At 48.4% G+C, this 19,363-nt stretch overlaps 1 protein-coding gene and 1 long non-coding RNA gene across 2 annotated transcripts in view; both read left to right on the top strand.

Moving 5' to 3' along the window:
• LOC144947519 (uncharacterized) overlaps positions 1-19,363 on the top strand; it is a 543,474-nt gene that overhangs the window by 231,204 nt on the left and 292,907 nt on the right. The gene's annotated exons all lie outside the window — the stretch shown is intronic.
• Positions 1,487-11,167, top strand: LOC144947517 (E3 ubiquitin/ISG15 ligase TRIM25-like). The gene is made up of 6 exons (XM_078876735.1): positions 1,487-2,044; positions 2,582-2,677; positions 4,604-4,837; positions 4,957-4,979; positions 5,353-5,456; positions 10,629-11,167. The coding sequence occupies exons 1-6, from the start codon at positions 1,487-1,489 to the stop codon at positions 11,165-11,167; spliced, it is 1,554 nt and encodes a 517-aa protein (XP_078732861.1).

The raw sequence follows: 19,363 nt of genomic DNA, 5'->3' as shown, positions 1-19,363 counted from the left end.
AATGGCGGTTGTTGTTGTAATTGTTGTGGTTAACATGCTGTGCTATGAACCTGGACACCTGAGTTTAATTTCTGCTCACGGCCAACACCAGTGACGATTAACTGAACTGGTACTGGGCCTCCCCGAGGTCAACTCAGCCTCAAATGAGTACCTGGTGTGGTGTATAAAAACATCGCCACTAGAGAGACAAAGGCGGCCGGGCGTGGTGCTGGCCACCCACCCCCTTGTGTGCAGTGCCGGCCTTCATAGGTGCTCGCTAACAGCACTTGCCCCAACAGTTTGTTTATACAGGAAATATTTGTCTTTGTGTACTTGTGTAATTATTTGAAGATATCTGCCAGCCGAAACCCCCTTTAAAAACAACTTTTTAGCTCAATGGGCTCGACTCAGGGAATTTAACTTCTGGTTCTTCTGATAAACCTTGAGGAGCAGCCATCAGGCTTTGTTTAGCTGCCAAGATGCCTGTTTATCGCACCACACTGTGCCTCAACACGCTAGAGGTGGTGTGATGAGCAAAGCCCGGACCACTTGGGGAGGGGAGGGGGATGTTGAAAGACGGATGGAGGACGCGTGTACAATAGCCGGTCATGCGAATATGAAACAACGCAGGTGAAATAAGTGGTGGGTGTGGCTGGGAATGGTCGGAATGAGAATCTCCAATCTCGGACAAGGTGAGAGTGAGAGATGGTGATGTCGCCAGCATTGGGTGATGAAGGTAGGTAGAGTTGGTGATAGATTCAAACTGCTGGCAAAAGGCTCAAGATTCCAGGATGGGTCACGGGAGGCTACAAATTCCATCTCGGATGCCACGATTACATTCAAGAAACTCGTCACCTTGGAGTAATTACACTGCGATGGAATTACAGCACATCATGAGATATCTACAACTACACAAACTCTTTTTAATGTTACCAGGCAAGGCTCACTGTGCTATGTGGCGCTTTGTCAGAAGCGACCTGGCTATTACAATGAAGTGGCTTAATGTGGAAATTGATTTCAGCCAAATGCTATGAATCCGTGATGTGGATTCTAAATGGAGGGTACACAGGAGGACCCAGATACAAATTCCCGTGACCAAGGGGAGAGAGAGAAATACTTTAAATATAAAGCAGCCATAATGCGAGCGAGATAACATTTTGTAGCCACGGTGGCACCCAATCCGTTGCTCTGTCTTACCAGACACCAACTTGTGCGCTGAGCTCTGGAAAGATGAGTTTATCTCTCAATACTCATCACATGAATGAGCCACAGCAGCTGAGCCACGCCGATTTATATTAACAACACTCCTTTCTTTAAATGTCAATGTGTGTACAATATCCGTGTTCACCTTGAGGCTGCTGTTGCGCACCTAGGGGCATGGTTTCACATTCCAGGCAGTGTCTCGTGATGTCAGTGACGACTTCCTACTTCGCTGTTGCTATAAGAGGTCCTGGTTCAGCGTCTCTCCGAGCCACACAGCGAGCGATCTCAGTGAAGCCCATGAGTCATGGCTAGCGCGAATCCCAGTGAGAGTGTGGATAGTGAGATGCACTGCTCCATCTGCCTGGACACGTTCGTCTGCCCCTCCACGCTCAGCTGTGGACACTCGTTCTGCCTCCGGTGCCTGGAGGCCGCCTGGAAGACGGCGAGCAGCTTCAGCTGCCCGCAGTGCCGAGCGGCCTTCCCTGTGCGACCCCAGCTGAAGAGGAACGTGGCCCTCGACAACCTGGCAGAGCAGCTCAGAGTTGGAGACGCGATGGCCACGGCTGTCGTGTGTAACATCTGCAGTGATGGCCAGACTCCTGCAGTGAAGACTTGCCTGAGATGCGAGATGTCATACTGTTTTTCTCACTTTAGGCCTCACCTAGGGAATCCCAGGTTGAGAGACCACGCTGTGGTGGATCCCTCTGCGAGCTTGGACGAGAGAAGATGCCCTAATCACAGCAGGGAGCTGGAATTCTACTGCACAGTAGACAGCAGCCTGGTCTGCTCTACCTGCACTATCACAGGTGAACACGCAGGACACAAGGTCCTGACACTGAAGGACGAGCATGAGACACGGAAGGTGAGGCCCTCAGTGCGAGACACCATGACACGATCTGACCAATGCTGTCACTCGGCTACATAACATCTGATAAAAAAAAACCTATCGTGTGTTCATGCTCTCCCTATTGAATCTATGTCTCTGCTAATCTTCTGGTTTGCATTTCAGGAAAGTGCTTCAGGATGTACTGAATCCTAGGCTTTCATTAAATATAATTGCCGTATAAAGTAATTAATTGGACAGATATTTGAGGATGATATCACAGCCACCTGAGAAACAATTCTAGTAGATTTATCTTCAAAACTAGACAGCTGTGGGCACATGGGCCCATGGGTCCGAGTCGGTACGGACACCAAGCCAGCAAGCTCCCACTGGCTGCTGTTACAGCGAGGCATCAGCTTGCTTACTCCCCGTGCCCCCCGTCTCAGTTGCCGTACAAAGGCAACGTGGAGATGAGGGCCTTCGCTGTGAAGGTGTCGGTGTGGAGGGAAGGGCGGTGTGAGGGGTGGCTCAGGGGGCTGGAGTCTCCCCCTGGTGACGTCTCGTCTCTCACTACAGACACACGTAGAGGAGGAGACACGAGCAGTTGAGGAGAAGAGGAAGGAGGTGGAGGAGTCCGTGAAGCAGATGGAGGCAGCTCACAAGGAGGCGAAGGTACCGTGTCCGGGTCTGGCTCTTTGACTCCTGTGACCTCCACCCAGCGCGGAAGTTGTGGAGATGAAACTTAATTTAAGTAAACTTCGTGCTGCTTCATAAGTTTGATGTTTCCTAACTCTATCATTCACTTTCGAACTCAACATTAACTACAAGGGGGTTGCACGTTTACCGCATTCGATAACCACATCGGCGAGTCTGCTGCAAGGTCGGGTTACTCGGCATCGCGTTTTCAACTCCTGTGGCAAAAAAAATATCTAGAGAGTGCCACGCATTGTCTGAGTGGAGCTGTGGTGCAGCTGTTGCGCTGCACCGGAGGTCGCGCACCGGCATGGATGCAGAGACACGAACAGGGCACAGCTGCACCTCATGCCGTCCCTAATCACGTCACCAGAGTTTATTTAAATTACAACTATTTTTTATTTTATCAGGTAAGGCCCCACTGAGCTGTGTAGATTTTTCCAGAAGCTACCCTGGCTGCCACAAACAATAGCAGCTCAACAAAGTGGCTGACATCATCATCACGTGGAAATATATAGCAGCAGACCCATAGAGATACATAGGGATGAAGAGAGGTACAAAGAGACCCAAATAAATACCTAGAGACCCACAGACATACATAGGGATACATAGAGATATATAGACCCATAGAGATACATAATGACAAAGTGATACGTAGGGACACATAGAGATACATCGAGACATATAGAGATCCATAGTGACAAATAGTGATATATAGAGACCCATAGACTCAACTATTTTGATTTTACCAGGTAAGACCCCACTGGGCCTTGTAGCTCTTTTGCAGAAGGAACCTGAATATCACGAATGATAGCTCAATTAAATGGCTTATCAGGTGGAAATTGATAGCAGCCAAGGACACTAAATACGGTAATCTAAACGCTTGCTTGATCTCGGAGACACTCTTGGTCTCTGCAGAAAACGAATGCCTTGAACTCTAAACCCGAGTCGGACTTGTGGGAAAACCCGACCTGGATTACACAGATTCGAGCTGTGGAGTGAAAAGCCAGATGACTCGGAGAAAAATGTACGCAGGCATCAGGGTCGTGGTCGAACCCACGACCCCTGTATACCAGGCGGGGAAGTTAACATCTCGCCACACATCTCGTCGGACTCAGGAGGGGGGCCCCACCGGACCCTGTGTGCCAGAGTCTCAACATCCACGAACCCCAGCGCCCTGTAGGGGAGAAACAAGAAAAGAGCCGCACCCCTCTTGCCCCCATGGCATGGATCGACTCAGTTCCATGGGCGCCTCGTCACTGGGGCATGTTGCACCACTAGGGAATATTATTTTACTATTTTACCAGTGACATGGCTATGACAAATTAAAGCTCCACCAAGTGGTTGACATCATCATTATCACGTGCAAATTAATATCAGCAGCCAAATGTACATATATCGATACATAGACACCCATAGAGATACCAGACCAAATGAGATACCTAGACATGCATAGAGCTACATAAGCGGAAATAGAGATGCAGAGAGACCCCGAGAGAGACAGAGAGACCCATAGAGACCAATAGAGACCAATAGACTAAAATATTTTTTATTTCACCAGGAATGAGCTGTGTAGTTCTTTTCCAGACGCGACCTGGCTATTACAAATGATAGCCCAACAAACTGGCTGAATGTAATGTGGAAACTGGTAGCAGGCAAATACTCTCAACGCACTACGTTGAACTTAAATGTGGAGGCAAAAACCGGAGGACCCAGAGAAAAATCCAGACAACCACAGAGCGTACGAACTCCAAATATACAGCAGGCGTCAGGCTCAGTATCAAACCCCGACCTGCTGTATACCAGGTGAAGGAGTCAACATCTCTGAGCCACCACGGCGCCCACACGCACACACGGAGTGGCTCATGGCTCAGGGAGCCAACCGTGGTCCCCGCGTCTCAGCAGGAATCGGTGGCCGGGATCAGGGGCCGCATCACGGGCAATTTCACCCGCCTAAGGAAGGCTCTGGACGAGGACGAGAGGGAGGCTCTACGTCGCCTAGCCGTGAAGGAGCGCAAACTGCTGTCCCGGATCGAGGAAGAAATTGCTCGTCACAAGCAGGAGATTGGCGAGCTCCAGGCGGCGGCCGCTCGCCTGCGCACTCTGCAGCACGAGAGGGACTCGCTCGCCTTCCTGCAGGTGGGGAGTGCCTCTGTAGAGACGCCGTTTGGGTGTCCAGAACAACAGAGCGGGCAGTGGCAGGGGGGCTCGTGGTCCAAGGGTAGAGACTTCACTCATGATCTCTCTCTCTTTCACAGGGGCACCTGGAGGAGTCGCGCAGGTACAGATCCTTAACGTTTCACGGCTAAACACTCACAACACAGAATGTGTGTTAGACACACGGGCTGTGTGTGTTAGACACACGGGCTCTGTGTGTTAGACACTGACTGTGAGATACTGTCTCTGTGTGAGACACGAACTGTGTGAGACAATAACTGTGTGTGAAACACGGATGTGTGTGAGAAACAGGCTGTGCGTGAGATACTGGCTGTGTGAGACACGGGCTGTGTGTGAGACACGGGCTGCGTGTGAGACACGGGCTGTCTCTGAGACACGGTCTATGTGTTAGACACTTGCTGTGTGTGCTATGGATGCTGAGAGTTCCAATGATGTGGTTAAACGAGGCTGTGTGATGCTGTTCGTGCTTGTCCCAGGAGAGAGATCCCAAAGGAATCTGCACCCCCACCTCCCACTTCACTGGACGCCACCACGATCCGGTCCCTTGAAAGGGCCATGTACAGACTCCTGCCTCTCGTTTGTGAGTTCCTCAGTCTTGCACCCCCGTGTCTCGCTGTTGCCCTGCACTTATGTGCTCCCCGCCTTCATGAACATTTCATTTTATTTTACCAGGTAAGGAACCCACTGAACCATGTCGCTCTTTTTTCGGAAGCGACTTATCACAAATGACAGATCTACGAAGTTGCTCAACACGTGGATATTTAGAGCAGCACCCAAATCCTCTGAATACAAATTGTTTTTAAAAGTGGAGGGAAAAACGCGAGGATCCAGGGAAAAATTCAAGCCACCACGGGGAGAGAGACGCAAACTCTGAAAGAGAGCGACATAGATCAGTGGGCTCTACCTGGGGAAATATAATTAGTTTAACACTTTCAATAATCTACTAAACCCTACTGCTGTGTACTGGGGCAAGTGCTGTTAGCGAGCAGCAGCACCTATGAAGGCTGGCACGGCACACGAGGGGGTGGGTGGCCAGCACCACGCCTGGCCGCCTTTGTATCTCTCGTGCTAAATGTTTACACATCACACCAGCAGAGGGCAGTTCAGCGTGAACCATTGTTGTACTGCACCTCTACGCGTCTACGTTCACGATCCCCACCATCACCAAGGCGCACCGACGAGGGCGGTGAAGTATGGTCAAATAACCCCCCCCCCCAGGACGCGCACGGCGTGGAGAGGCGCTCATCCAGCAGCCGAGTGACACACAATGTCTGTGTGTGGGTGTGAGTGTGTGCGAGGCTGAGGCACACAATGTGTGTGGGTATGAGTGTGTGCGAGGCTGTGACAAACAATGTCTGTGCGTGGGTGTGAGAATGTGCGAGGCTGTGACACACAATGTCTGTGCGTGGGTGTCAGAGTGTGCGAGGCTGTGACACCCAATGTCTGTGCGTGGATGTGAGAGTGTACGAGGCTGTGACACACAATTTCTGTGTATGGGTGTTAGAGTGTGCGAGGCTGTGATACACAATGTCTGTGTGTGGATGTGAGAGTGTGCGAGGCTGAGACACACAATGTGTGCGTGTGGGTGTGAGAGTGTGCGAGGCTGTGATACACAATGTCTGTGTGTGGATGTGAGAGTGTGCGAGGCTGTGACACACAATGTGTGTGTGTGGATGTGAGAGTGTGCGAGGCTGTGACACACAATATCGTACAGGCGTCTTGTTTGTAGAGAGACGCTGTGAGATTGGCGTTCACACCGTGGTGCTGGCATCATCACCACTCTTCACTACCACTGCACACACACACATGGTCATGTTAGTGTAGTACTTTTATTATTATTTACTTATTATTATTCACGAGTGACAAGCAGTATGTGTACACCGATACTAGCGAATATTTGTATGTGTACACAGATACTATTGAAAATTTGTATGTGTACACAGACACTAACGAATACTATTATCTGTACACTCATACTAACAAATATTTATATATGTACACAGATACTAACGAATATGAGTGTGTACTCTTTGGTTCTTTCGGTAAAGTCACGTAGGTAGAAATAAAATTAAACAAATCACGATGTTTCGATCGCAACAGAAGCAACCACAGCAAGAAAATGCTCAAGTAGGCAAGAGAGCTGCCGTGGCAAGAGGTTATATAGGTAAGGGGGAGGCAAAGGGAGAGAGAGAGGGAGGGTGTGGGGTAGGGGGGGGGGGCTGCGTGAGCGCTAGGGGGGGACAGGACGTTAGGCTGGGGGCGGGGGAAGTCGGCGGGGCTAGAAGTGGGAAGCTGAGTGTGGGACACGGGGGGGAAAAATAAAAATCTACTAGTAACCGGCAGGTAGGATGGAAACAACCACAACCATTTAAGGCATTACAGTACCTGGTTAATAACATCCTTCCAATGATTGTTCAATTTGTATCCATCTTCTCGGTTGAAGTTATATCTATGTTTATAAATCTGGATGGCTTCATGAACAAACCTTTGATAGTTGCCCGAAGGTTTGCACAGTACCTTGGTCTCAGAAAAAACAATATCATGCGAGCCCACAGCATTATAACAATGGTCAGCTACGGCACAGGAATTGGTTCTGCCGTGTTTCAGATCTGCCTTGTGTTCGCGAATACAGTCTGACACGTCGTTGCGTTTTCCCAATGTAACTGCTACTGCAGGTACAACTCAGTTTGTAAACTCCAGGGTATTGCATATCAGGAATGATTTCCTTCACAGATGGGATTAGATCACGGATTTTGTGTACTGTATTGAATCAGACCTGGATCTTGTGTTTGTTTATGATTTTGGAAAATGTTTTTGGTAACACCTGCTATGTATGGTAAAGTGATGGTTTTGATTAGCTTCTCGGGAGATTGTTTCTCCATAGTTGGAGAAACAGCTTTGCGAATAATGCGGTCCAAGTACCCATTCATCTTGAGGGCTTGGTGTACGTGTTCCAGTTCACTGGCTATGTGGTGTTGGTCAGAGATGCAGTGGGCCCTATGGTATAGTGTTTTGATGAGGGAATTCTTCTGGGCCGGATGGTGGTGGGAATCAGGTTTTAGATAGGAATCTGTGTGGGTGGCTTTCATGTAGACAGCGTCGCAACGAGCCATCAGCCCGCTGCTCAAACAAAACATCCCGGAATGGTAGCTTACCATCCTTCTCCACTTCCATGGTGAATTTGATGGATGGGTGTATGGAATTGATGTGGTTGAGAAATTGGTTCGATGCTGGCAGGCCATGTGGCCAAATGACGAAAGTGTCATCCATGTATGTCTTCCACAAGGAAGGACGTAGGGTGGATGTCTGGATGGCATCTGTTTTAAATTTCTCCATGAAAACATTCGCTATCACTGGTGATAAGGAGGAACCTATGGGGGTACCTTCATTTTGTTTGTAGAAAGTACCATTCCAGGTGAAGTAAGTGTTGGTAAGGCAGTACCTAACCAAAGTTGGTACATCAGGATTCAGTCCATGTTGGACCAAGTCTTCAATTATTGCTAAGGTGTCAGGTACAGGGACCTTGGTGAACAGAGACACTATATCAAAGCTGACAAGCAAATCATCTGGAGACAGGGAGATGCCCTTGATTAGAAAGACCAAGTGAGCTAAGTTAAATACTGTTGAGGTAGTCTTGCCCGTCAATGTAAGCAAGGTCTCAGCCAGAAATCGGGCCAGTTTGTTGGTAGGTGAGTTGATAGTGGTAACGATGGGCCGCAGTGGAGTACCTTCTTTATGGATTTTTGGAAGACCATGGAATCTGGGTGGTCTAGCAGCAGAAGGTTTTAGGGAGAGCCACTTGAATGGTTCGATTAGAGAAGTCGAATTGTTAATGATATTGTTGTTTTTTGTAGCCAGGCAGTTGGTAGGATCTTTGTAAATGTTGGTGTAACTGCCTGGATTTTGTTGTTGTATGTGGTTTTATCCATGATGACAGTAGCATCGATCTTGTAGGCTGAGAGGAAGACTATGTCCTCTCTCTTTTTCAATTTGGCGAGTTCAGAGCGCTCGTCTTTTCTGATGTTACTAATGGGTTTCTTAGCATGTTTAAGGATGGTAGCAATTTCAGATCTTGCCACGTCTGCTGTTATATCTCCCAAGCCTTGAGGCCTACATCTACCTGGGAAATTATATCATCCACTGGGATGTGTTTGGGGGTGACAGCAAAATAAAATTCAGCCCTCTAGCTAGTACCGATTTTAGGCTATCGGAGATTGTGCTGTTACTCTGATGAGTATGTGTACACTAATGCAAACTAATACCTGTATTTGTACACATATACTAACGAATATTAATGTGTACACTATAACTAACGAATACTAGTATATGTAAACATATACTAACGAATATTAGTACATGTGTAGTGGATTCAACTGAGTCGCAGACGTACTTCTTAGAGGCAACACATTTATTACACCAACACGTAATACACAAAGGGGTAGCTGACCCTTTACCAGATAAAAGCCTAGGGTGGTGGACCACCCGGCTAACTACATTAACACACTGAGAGTTAGCTACAATGGATCGGACCTCGGCTCAGGTCCAGGTCCACGTGTTGGAGACTCTTCTTCGACGTAGAACATATATTTTCAGTTAAACCCCGGTCCCTGTGGGGACCCCGCTTATATGCTCCCTGGTCAATGGCCGGCCCCGCCCTTGACTACGCCCAACTTAGAGAGAGTCCTAGCTCTCTCTCGACGCTTCCCGTAGGATCTTTCCACCCTGGCCCGTGACCACCCCCTAGCCCCTACCTGGGGCCCCATGTAGACTTTACCGGTCACATGCCTTAGGGGTCAACCAGAGTGTCATGACCCAAGGGTAACCTTGTACCTTGGCTGACACTCTCCCACTCCCTCCGGTAGGAGGCAGCACTGCATGCCACGCGTGGTACCACTGTGCTATCCCAGCGCTCACCAAGCCCTCACTAGGGCTGGTACTACACCCACCTACAGGGTGTCCGCGATGACAATCATCGCACGCCGTGCCTTGCTGGAGCCGGCATTGCTCGGTGACATTCACGATGTTAAATCTTGATTTGAAGCTTTCGTGACTGCAGGGATCCATACTTTTTGTTTCTTTCAATAAGGTAACGTAGGTAGAACATTTATAGATCACGACGTTTCGATCGCAACACATCCACAGCAAGAAAACCCTATTTCAACAGTTTTTTCTTGCTCTGGTTGTCCCACCTAATGACGATTGCTTGTGTTGCAATCGAAACGTTGTGATCTACTTCAGCAGTTTTTTCTTGATGTGGTCGTCCCACCTGATGACGATTGCTTGTGTTGCGATCAAAACGTCGTGATGCATTAATCTTCTTCCTATGCGACTTCAACCAAAGAACCAAAGAGTATTCACGATGTTGCTACATACGTGATGACCGCGATGTGAGTAAATCGCATGCCGTGCCCCTCTTGGGCCGGCACAATACAGTGACATGCGCGAAGTCACTACACGTGTACACAGATACTTACGAATATTAGTGTATGTACACTAACACTAACGAATATTAATATGTGTATACAAATACTAATGAATATTAGTCATGTATGCATTTGTAATACACGTTATAGTCACAGTGTTACGTATCAATGTATCATACACTGCGGTATAACCACAACAACACAACAGACAACACAACACCAGCATGTGTGTGTACGTGGCACGTGCACTGCTCATGCACTGCTCGTGCCGCTACTGCACACGCATCGCCGTGACCGCTGTGCGAGCGTCGTCGCTGTCCATACCACAGATGGACGCTCACCAACTCCGGACACAAACTCAGCCCACGACGACCTCCAGATTTCCTCGGATCTCAGGACGGTGACATGGAGCGGTGTCCCTCAGGGTCGACCCCATCACCCACACCGCTTTGAGTACTGGCCACAAGCCCTGTGCTCTGAGAGCTTCTCGTCGGGTCAGCACTACTGGGAGGTGGACGTGGGGAGCGCGAGGCTGTGTCGGGTTGGAGTCGCGTACGGGACGATCCCACGGAGAGGGAGTGGTAGTGAATGCGTCCTGGGAGTGAGTTACGTCTCCTGGTGTCTCCAGAAAGATGGCAACAGCTTCTCAGTGATGCATGGTGGGGTAGCGACCTCACTGTCGGTGCCAGAGCCTTTTCTGAGAGTTGGGGTTCATCTGGACTGGGACGCGGGGCTGCTGTCGTTTTACAGCGCCGACTCCATGGCGCCGTTGCACTCGTTTCACCAAACCTTCACTCAATCCCTACATCCTGGGCTGGCAGTGTGGGATGACTCAGTGAGGATCGTGGATCTGAGTGGTACGTCCTGAGAGATGTGAACGTGAACAGGGCAGACGCCACGACGCACGGCGCTCGCCACCGTCACGCGCAGTGCCACGCCCGTGACTGGCTGGTGGCTCTCCATCACAACGGGGGGGCTGAGCGTCAACAACCATAGGGGTGGGGGGGATAGATATTGCTCTGTGTATGTGTGAAGCCAACATGGATGTATTCACCCTGGCAGAAGAGTGTGACTATAGTGTAGGGGTGCAGTGATTAGCAATGGTGAACTGGGATGTGTTTGTCCACAGGTGGTGTCATTGCATTGTGGGAGAGATACAATAAAATAATAAATTAAATTAAATAATAGAATACGACGTTTCGATTGCAACACAAGCAATCATCATCAGGTATAATGAAATAGCGACATAATATCTAACCAGAAAACTATAGACAGACATATTAGCAGACAGATATCACCAAGATACATACATAGCGAGAGCAACACAGGTAGCAGAGAGGGGTGATCGTCTCTGTGGGGTGGCCTTAAATAGACAGAGGGGGGAGCGGAGGCAGAGAGAGGGAGGGGGGTTAGAGAAAAAAATAGCATATCAATGAGTGGTCCACAAAACGTGGTGCTGCAAGTACGATGGCACGGCAAGCAAGCCTGAAAATCAGGAGAAAGACACACTAAAATTAAATAACCTAGTAAAATATCGAAATGTAATGTAATACAACACAGAGGGTCGTTCAACACACAATTAACGCATAGCCTGGTTGATTACGTATTTCAAAGATTGCTAAGTTAGAATTTAAGTGTGAACATTCTAAAGAGGACACAGGCAGAGAAAACAAGTCGCCAGAGAAAAAAAAAAAGATAAGCTTAAAACTTCCCCGTAGAAGTGGTTCAATCTTAATTTTAGAACTTTCGTGACTGCAGGAATTATTATTTGGTTCTTTCGGTTAAGTCACGTCTAAAGATAAAATAATAAATTAAATTAAATAATAGAATACGACGTTTCGATTGCAACACAAGCAATCATCATCAGGTATAATGAAATAGCGACATAATATCTAACCAGAAAACTATAGACAGACATATTAGCAGACAGATATCACCAAGATACATACATAGCGAGAGCAGAGACGATCACCCCTCTCTGTTACCTGTGTTGCTCTCGCTATGTATGTATCTTGGTGATATCTGTCTGCTAATATGTCTGTCTATAGTTTTCTGGTTAGATATTATGTCGCTATTTCATTATACCTGATGATTGCTTGTGTTGCAATCGAAACGTCGTATTCTATTATTTAATTGAATTTATTATTTTATCTTTAGACGTGACTTAACCGAAAGAACCAAATAATAATTCCTGCAGTCACGAAAGTTCTAAAATTAAGAGAGATACAATCATAATATTAATTTTAAAAAGTAAAAATGTACGCGTACGACATTGGCGTTGTAACTCTTGTATTGTCGATTCTACAATAATAACACAAATAACAACAATGTAGTGCTCATTGCATCCTGTAACTCTGTTCATGAATTAAACACCAGGACCAAATCGTCTACACAGCCACTGCCAAGCAAATTAAATCCACAAATTAATAAACAATTAAAGAGATGGCGCCAAACACAAAAGGCACCGACAATGTCCTAGCTGTTCAAGTTATCTGCTGCTGCCGCGACATGGACGTGGTGACGTCTCCACACATGCTCCCCCAACGCTGTGAAGTTACCACGTCACCCCTCCTCCTCTTCCCCCACCCCCCCCACGCGCTACCCCCACGCCCGCCCCTCACCACTGCACCATCTGTGAACACAAAGAGCTTCACAGATCATCGGATTCCTCCTGCACTACAAACACAGTTTCTGATATTCTTGATACCCGCCACTGGGGAAGTCCCGCGTTGGCGACAATAAATAATAGAGGCACTGAGGGGCAACCTGCAGCCTCGCTGTGACCCAGCACTGTGGCCGGGGGGCGGAGGGGTGATGGATCACGCACTGACGCTGCTGCGAACTACTTGCAAGGGCAAGTCAACGTGATGCCACGTGGCCCTGGTACTCGCCAGGAGAAGACGGTAGAACAGTAACAACAAAAACCACCACCACCACAACCACCACCACAACCACCACCATCACCACCACAACAACCACCACAACCACCACCACAACAATAACCACCACAACAACAACAAACACCACCATACCTGAACTTCAGTGACAGGGACTGTGAAGTAAAAATAAAAATCGTCGCCAGGTAATTAGTAAACAAGCCGCACACAAATTCGGGTCACGGGCAACAATCATTTATATATTTAGCTACATGTGTAGCGTTGGAAATGCACATCTTATACCGTCGGTATATACTTACCTGCAGTTGCGGCCACAAGCCCATATGGGATGCCACCCTGAGCTGGGGAAGGACAGAGAGAGCCAGACCGTTGAGAGGCCGGAGTCTCCCCACCCAGACCCCAGGTGAGGGGTTTGGGGGTTCTTCCAGAGCCTCCTGGAAGGTCCTAGAAAGGGGGCGGTACCGGGGGCGGAGAGCCCTTGAGAGGTATATAAAAGGGGCACCTCTGGGACAGCTCGGGGCAGTGCTCCAAAGACGAAGAGCAGAAGACCAGCTAGGCTAGGACCCTGGGACCTCGAGCCCGACGTTCTTGTAAGGGCCGGGAAGAGCTCGGACCAGTGGTCAGGACCCGTACCTTGGCTGGGTCGGGCCAGAGTAGCATCCCTAGCTAGGACCCGGGGACCTCGAGCCCGACGTCCTTGTAAGGGCCGGGAAGAGCTCGGACCAGTGGTCAGGACCCGTACCTTGGCTGGGTCGGGTCATTTAGCTTCCCCTAGGGCACAGATAGCCGGAGGGCTTAGAGCCAGGTTTACCCAATGTGAGGGCACGCTAGCCCGGAAGCTGTATCTCCCTAGATAGTGGGAGTTAAGGGGAGTTCTGTTTGTAGTTTATAATAAACCGTGTATCCTCTAAAGACAATGTCTACAGTCTCTGTGGAACCCACTAGACATGTAAACATATATTCATCTATATATATATTTTTACCTAATTTCATGTACAAATACATATGTTTCTATTTATATATGCATATCCATATATTAATGTTTTTGTTCGTAAACATATTCAAGTATATAAATTAATATCAATATATATGAATATGTATATAAGTGTAATAAAAGACTTTCACGACGACTCTTGTAAGGGGTGTTTCTTTATTCAACTGTAGTACTGTAATGCTCCGCTCCTTCCCTCTCTGGATAATTTCCCTCCTCACGACGCCGTGGACAAGGCGTCTCTCTCTGACCCACTAGCGGAGTTCGCCAAGCTCTCCCCGTCTCGACGTTGGCTGACAGCGTGCCAGAGAGGAAAGCGAAGCTCCACTGGAGGATCTGCTACGTGATCGGTGGTGAAGAGAGGAGATGAGGAGCAGCGACGCAGTCCAGACACTGGCTTGGCCCCCTCGTGGAACTTTCCTGATGGTTCCCGAAGCATCTCTCCCGACTCTGCCCATCACCTTTGGCCCAGATATTGTTCCTTCTTAGGATTGGATGGTGATTACATAATAGTGCCTGTACCAAGTTATTCTCTGGCACCCACTGGATGGCACTCTCTCATTACATCACCCCCCCCCCCCCAATAATGAAAAGAATAGCCGTCCCGGCTGAAGATATAAGTAATGAAGAGACACGAATATGGGAGAGCTCGTTGTCTGCGTTCAGAGGGGTGGCACCCAAGAAGGATGAGAAGCCCATAATGATGCGCAACGCATAACAAGAAAACAAAAGATTAAGGAACGAATCCAGTAACATAAGGAGGTAAGAACAACATATGGGTAATTTAAACGAAATCACAACATCCTGGAGCGAGATCACGACGCTGGTCCGTCAACGAGAACAGCATCCTGCTCCACCCTGGTCGGCATGCCAGGCAGCAGGACAGGCGGCGGAGGAGCAGAAGGCTCCACCACAGTAGGGTCGGTCCGGGCGAGGTCATGACTCGCATTGGCAGTCATGGGCTCGGATGCTGTGGGCAGCAAAACAGAATCTTTCGGGTGTCCATCCTGTAACTGCACTGTCCCCGGTTCCTCGGACACATCAGACCCCGGCAGTCCAATCTTTGGAGATGAGGGAGCAACTCGTGGAGGGATAAATGGTTTCAACTGAGAGGGGTGGAGGAACCAACGTCGACGGCCCACCTGGATACGCACACACTGCGGATGTTTAATCTCGATCAGCTCTACAGGTCCGTGCCCGGGCTTAAACAGCTTAGGGGAGGTGCCAATAGGCACCTGAGGGAAATGTAGCCAAGCCCTGTCGCCGATTGACCACGAAATATCATGTTCCGACTTGCGTGCATTACGTTCATTGCGCGCCTGCATTCTGGCGGTGTTAATCCTAGCCGCCTCCCGAGCCTCAAAAATATGTTTAAAGGAAACGCAAAAATGTTCCGGCAGTTTAGATTTAACTTCATCAAGTGGTGACCCCAATTGGGTATATATACGGGTACGTTCTCCCTCCTATACATAAGGAAATATGCCGAGAATCTCGTGGAGGCGTATAGGACCATCCTGTACGATGCAAACATACTTGGCACATTTAAATCCCAATCAGCTTGTTTGGCATCCGCCGTTTGACAGAGCATGGCAGACAAGTCCTGTCCATACGTTCGACCACCCCATCTGTCTGAGGATGGTACGGTGATGTTCTGATTTTCTTAGTGCTCAATGCATCGCAGACCTCGCGCAGTTCCGACCTTGGTCCGTAAGCAGCTGTTCGGGAGCACCTTTGTCCATTACATAACCATTCAAAAAGGCATCAGCAATGGAGGCCGCCGACTGATCTGGCAGTGGCCAAGCTATCGGCCATCGAGAAAATATTACACTCCTACCAAGAGGAATTTGTTACCTCTGGAAATGACCGGAAAAGGGTCAAGGACATCAAGCGCCACTTGTTCGTTAATACGAAAAACCGAAATAGATTGCAGCGGTGGATGATATTTCCGCTGCTGCGGTTTCCTTTGCGCACATTCCGTACAACATTGGATCCATTTGGAGACATTAGCTCTCATCCCCGGCCAATAATAATGATGCTGCAACGTCAACAAGGATTTTTGGACGCCGAGGTGCAACAACTTCCCTCGTGCAGCGCGCGATCCAATCTGTTACGAAGGGCCACAGGTACAACAACTCGCCAGCGATCCAACACTTCCTCTTTCCACATCAAGAGACCATCATACAAAATCAACTGGTCCCCTTCACTCAAAGCATGAGCTGCTTGAGTGTGCTCAAACTTCCTAAGGAATCATCCAGCAGCTGCTCGTGCACCTACACAAAGCGAGGAAGCTGCAATACACTATCAACTGACGCATCAGTCCCCGGAGGTTCTGAGCCGGCCATCGCAGACATGACAGTACGCAGGTGTGACACAACGGGTCCACAATGGCTCGTCCCAGACAAACACGGGCAACGAGGCGACTGTGGCAATCGCGACAAAGCATCCACGTTGCAATGTTGAGAACACTTATGAAACACCACACTGAACGATAATTTCAGCTAAATTTTGAGCCAACGAGAAAGTTGGCCAGCTGGCTGCACGGATTTCAAGGAATATTGGAGGACCACATGATCAGTACAGACAAATTCCCTGCCATAGTGGTAAGGTCTGTATTGTCAAACGAAATAAACAATGGGCAAAAGTTCCCTCTGGATGACACAATAACGACGTTCCGCTAGGGAAAGGACACAGCTGCCATACGCGACCACCTTCTCAACACCGTTTTTAACTTGAGATCCGACGGCGCCGATGCCAATATCACTAGCGTCGGTGTCAAGGATAAATGGCAGGGAAAAATCTGGATACTCAAGCGTGGGTGCATCAGAAAATCATATCGCAGAGGGCTAAAAACGCAGCCTCCTCCTCCGGACCCCATTTGAATCTCAGATTTTTGGCAGTTAGCGCGTGCAAAGGTTTAGCAACCGTAGAAAAATGCTCACAAACCTACGGTAATATGACGCAAATCCAACGAAACTGCGTACATTACCCACACATGCGGGGGTCGGCCAATCGCGAACGAAGGCAGTTTTTTCCGGGTCCGAGGAATTGCCTTCGGAGCTGACAATATGACCCAAATAATGCACCGAATTCTGCATCAAGTGACATTTAGCCAGTTTAAAATGCAAGTTATCAGCGCGCATTCTATCGAAAATGGAGCACAAATGCCAGAGATGTTCGTCAAAAGTGCGGATAAATACGATACTTACATGACCAGAAGCAGTGAGCAGTCTCATGAGCAGAATCCGCTCGGAGCCTGAAGTCGGTGGTTCCATCATGCCAAGGCGTGTGTTTTTGATGGCGAACCCAACACTGTGTTGCCTTGGTTCGTTCTGCTGTTTTCCTTGCCAGTAGAAAGTATAGTCACTCTCTCGTAGTGAGCCACTGCCAGCAAGCCGGGTCTCCTGTAATGCTGCAATATCCATATTAAGTCTCGCTAGCTCCCTGTCGATAACTCCAGTCTTGCGGATGTCCTCAATCTGCAACATATCTTTGGAGAGTCCAGAACACATTGTATGTACATTCCAGCTTGCAAAATGAAGGGCTGGAACCTTCTTCCGTTTTTTCTTTAGTCTGGTGCAGGTGTTTCAGCCCACTTGTCTGGTGATGAACCATAAGTTCCAAGCACCCATTGGAGCAGGTGAGCAGTGGCGGGAAAGCACCTTGTTGGCCGGGGGCTGCCCAGCTTGAGGCAGGCGGTAGCTATGCAATCTAAAATGAGCTTATAACCCATGACTGCTTCCATCCGTGTTTCTTGGCTACGATTAGGTGGCCGAGGAGTGACCTCTCCCCATTTTGCACCTCTTGTTGGCACAAAGCCCAGGCACGTTATTCTGGAAATCCTGGGTTGCCCATGCATCAGGATCCCCCCCTCGACCTTACTGGTGATGTCCGAAGGAGTGCGTAGCACGACGTTTGGTACCAGTTTGGCTGCCAGGGGCTGCCGGGAATGTGCCGCAGTGCATCACAAAACCGCATGAGGGGCCCCACTCCTGATTATCTGTCGGGATTTACTCCCTTATCCATTGACTCTCCCGAGACTCTCACAAGGCAGTTAGAAAACCGCATAACCCTGGGAGGGGTCCTCACCAGGTACTGACAGCCGGGCCAGCTGTGCCTGGAACTCGTGTAAGACAGGGTCGTCATGCCCTGAGGTAGTTTATCACAAACTACCCGCTACCTAGATGATATCTATAGTGAGGCACTTATCATGATTGAAGATTAAGTTTTGGAGATGATTGGAAAGTCTTTGTCAGAGATCAGCATGAAAAGTCCTTCACGACAGCAAGCAGTGAACATGACTCGAGAAATGCTTCTAGAGTTGTCATATGACTCTGACAAAATGCTGGATTACGTGGCGCAGAACGAGCCACTGTTGAATGCAGAGCAACAAACAATTTATTAAGAGGTTCTACGACGACGTTACAGCAATGAAGGTAGAAACATTTTAATCGACGCGTCTGGAGGAACCGGAAATACTTTTTTGATCAATTTGTTGCCGACCCGAATCATAGGAGAAAAAAAGATTGCACTTGCTGTTGCATCTTCTGGCATCGCTGCAACGTTGACTGGTGGACGAACATCGCATTCAACGCTTCAAATCCCGATTGACTTGGTTCCTAATGAAGCGCCCATTTGCAACATCAAGAAAGGAAGTGGAATGGCCAAAGTTCTGCTGGAAGCTAGAGCGTTATTCTGGGATGAAATCTCGATAATGCATGAGCACGGATTTGAGGCAGTCAATAGAACACTGCAAGACAATTGTGGTAACAAAAATCTAATGGGCGGTTTGATTGTTGTCCTTGCTGGTGATTTTCGACAAACGTTACCAGTGATTCCAAGAGGCACGATGGTTGATGACATCAAAGCCTGCCTGAAATTATGACAGCTTTGGAGAGACGTCACAAAAATGAAGCTCATGACTCACATGAGAGTTCAACAATCTTATAGGTGTGACTCCAATAATTTTTCTGAGTATTTGCTGAACATTGGCAAGGGCAAGGAAGCAACAAGTGACATTGGAAAAATGAAGCTCTCCAAAGAATTCTGCAAAATTTGTCTTACTCTAAAAAGTATCATCAATTGCGTGTATCCAAACATCGGAGCAAATCTTCTGAATCGCAAATAGCTTCAGGAACGTGCAATTTTGACATAATTAAACTTCAAAGTTGAGGAATCA

Source organism: Lampetra fluviatilis, chromosome 45 (genome assembly GCF_964198595.1).
Source record: "Lampetra fluviatilis chromosome 45, kcLamFluv1.1, whole genome shotgun sequence".
In the NCBI taxonomy this organism is placed as follows: domain Eukaryota; kingdom Metazoa; phylum Chordata; class Hyperoartia; order Petromyzontiformes; family Petromyzontidae; genus Lampetra; species Lampetra fluviatilis.
This window is presented reverse-complemented; position numbering and strand designations above follow the sequence as displayed.

What these genes read in the sequence shown, in the direction of transcription:
- LOC144947517 (XM_078876735.1), top strand. Translation starts at nt 1,487, where the DNA reads ATGGCTAGCGCGAATCCCAGTGAGAGTGTGGATAGTGAGATGCACTGC. An exon ending in ACGAGCATGAGACACGGAAG is followed by an intron (nt 2,045 to 2,581) that starts GTGAGGCCCTCA and finishes CTCTCACTACAG; the next exon opens with ACACACGTAGAGGAGGAGAC. An exon ending in CACCTGGAGGAGTCGCGCAG is followed by an intron (nt 4,980 to 5,352) that starts GTACAGATCCTT and finishes TGCTTGTCCCAG; the next exon opens with GAGAGAGATCCCAAAGGAAT.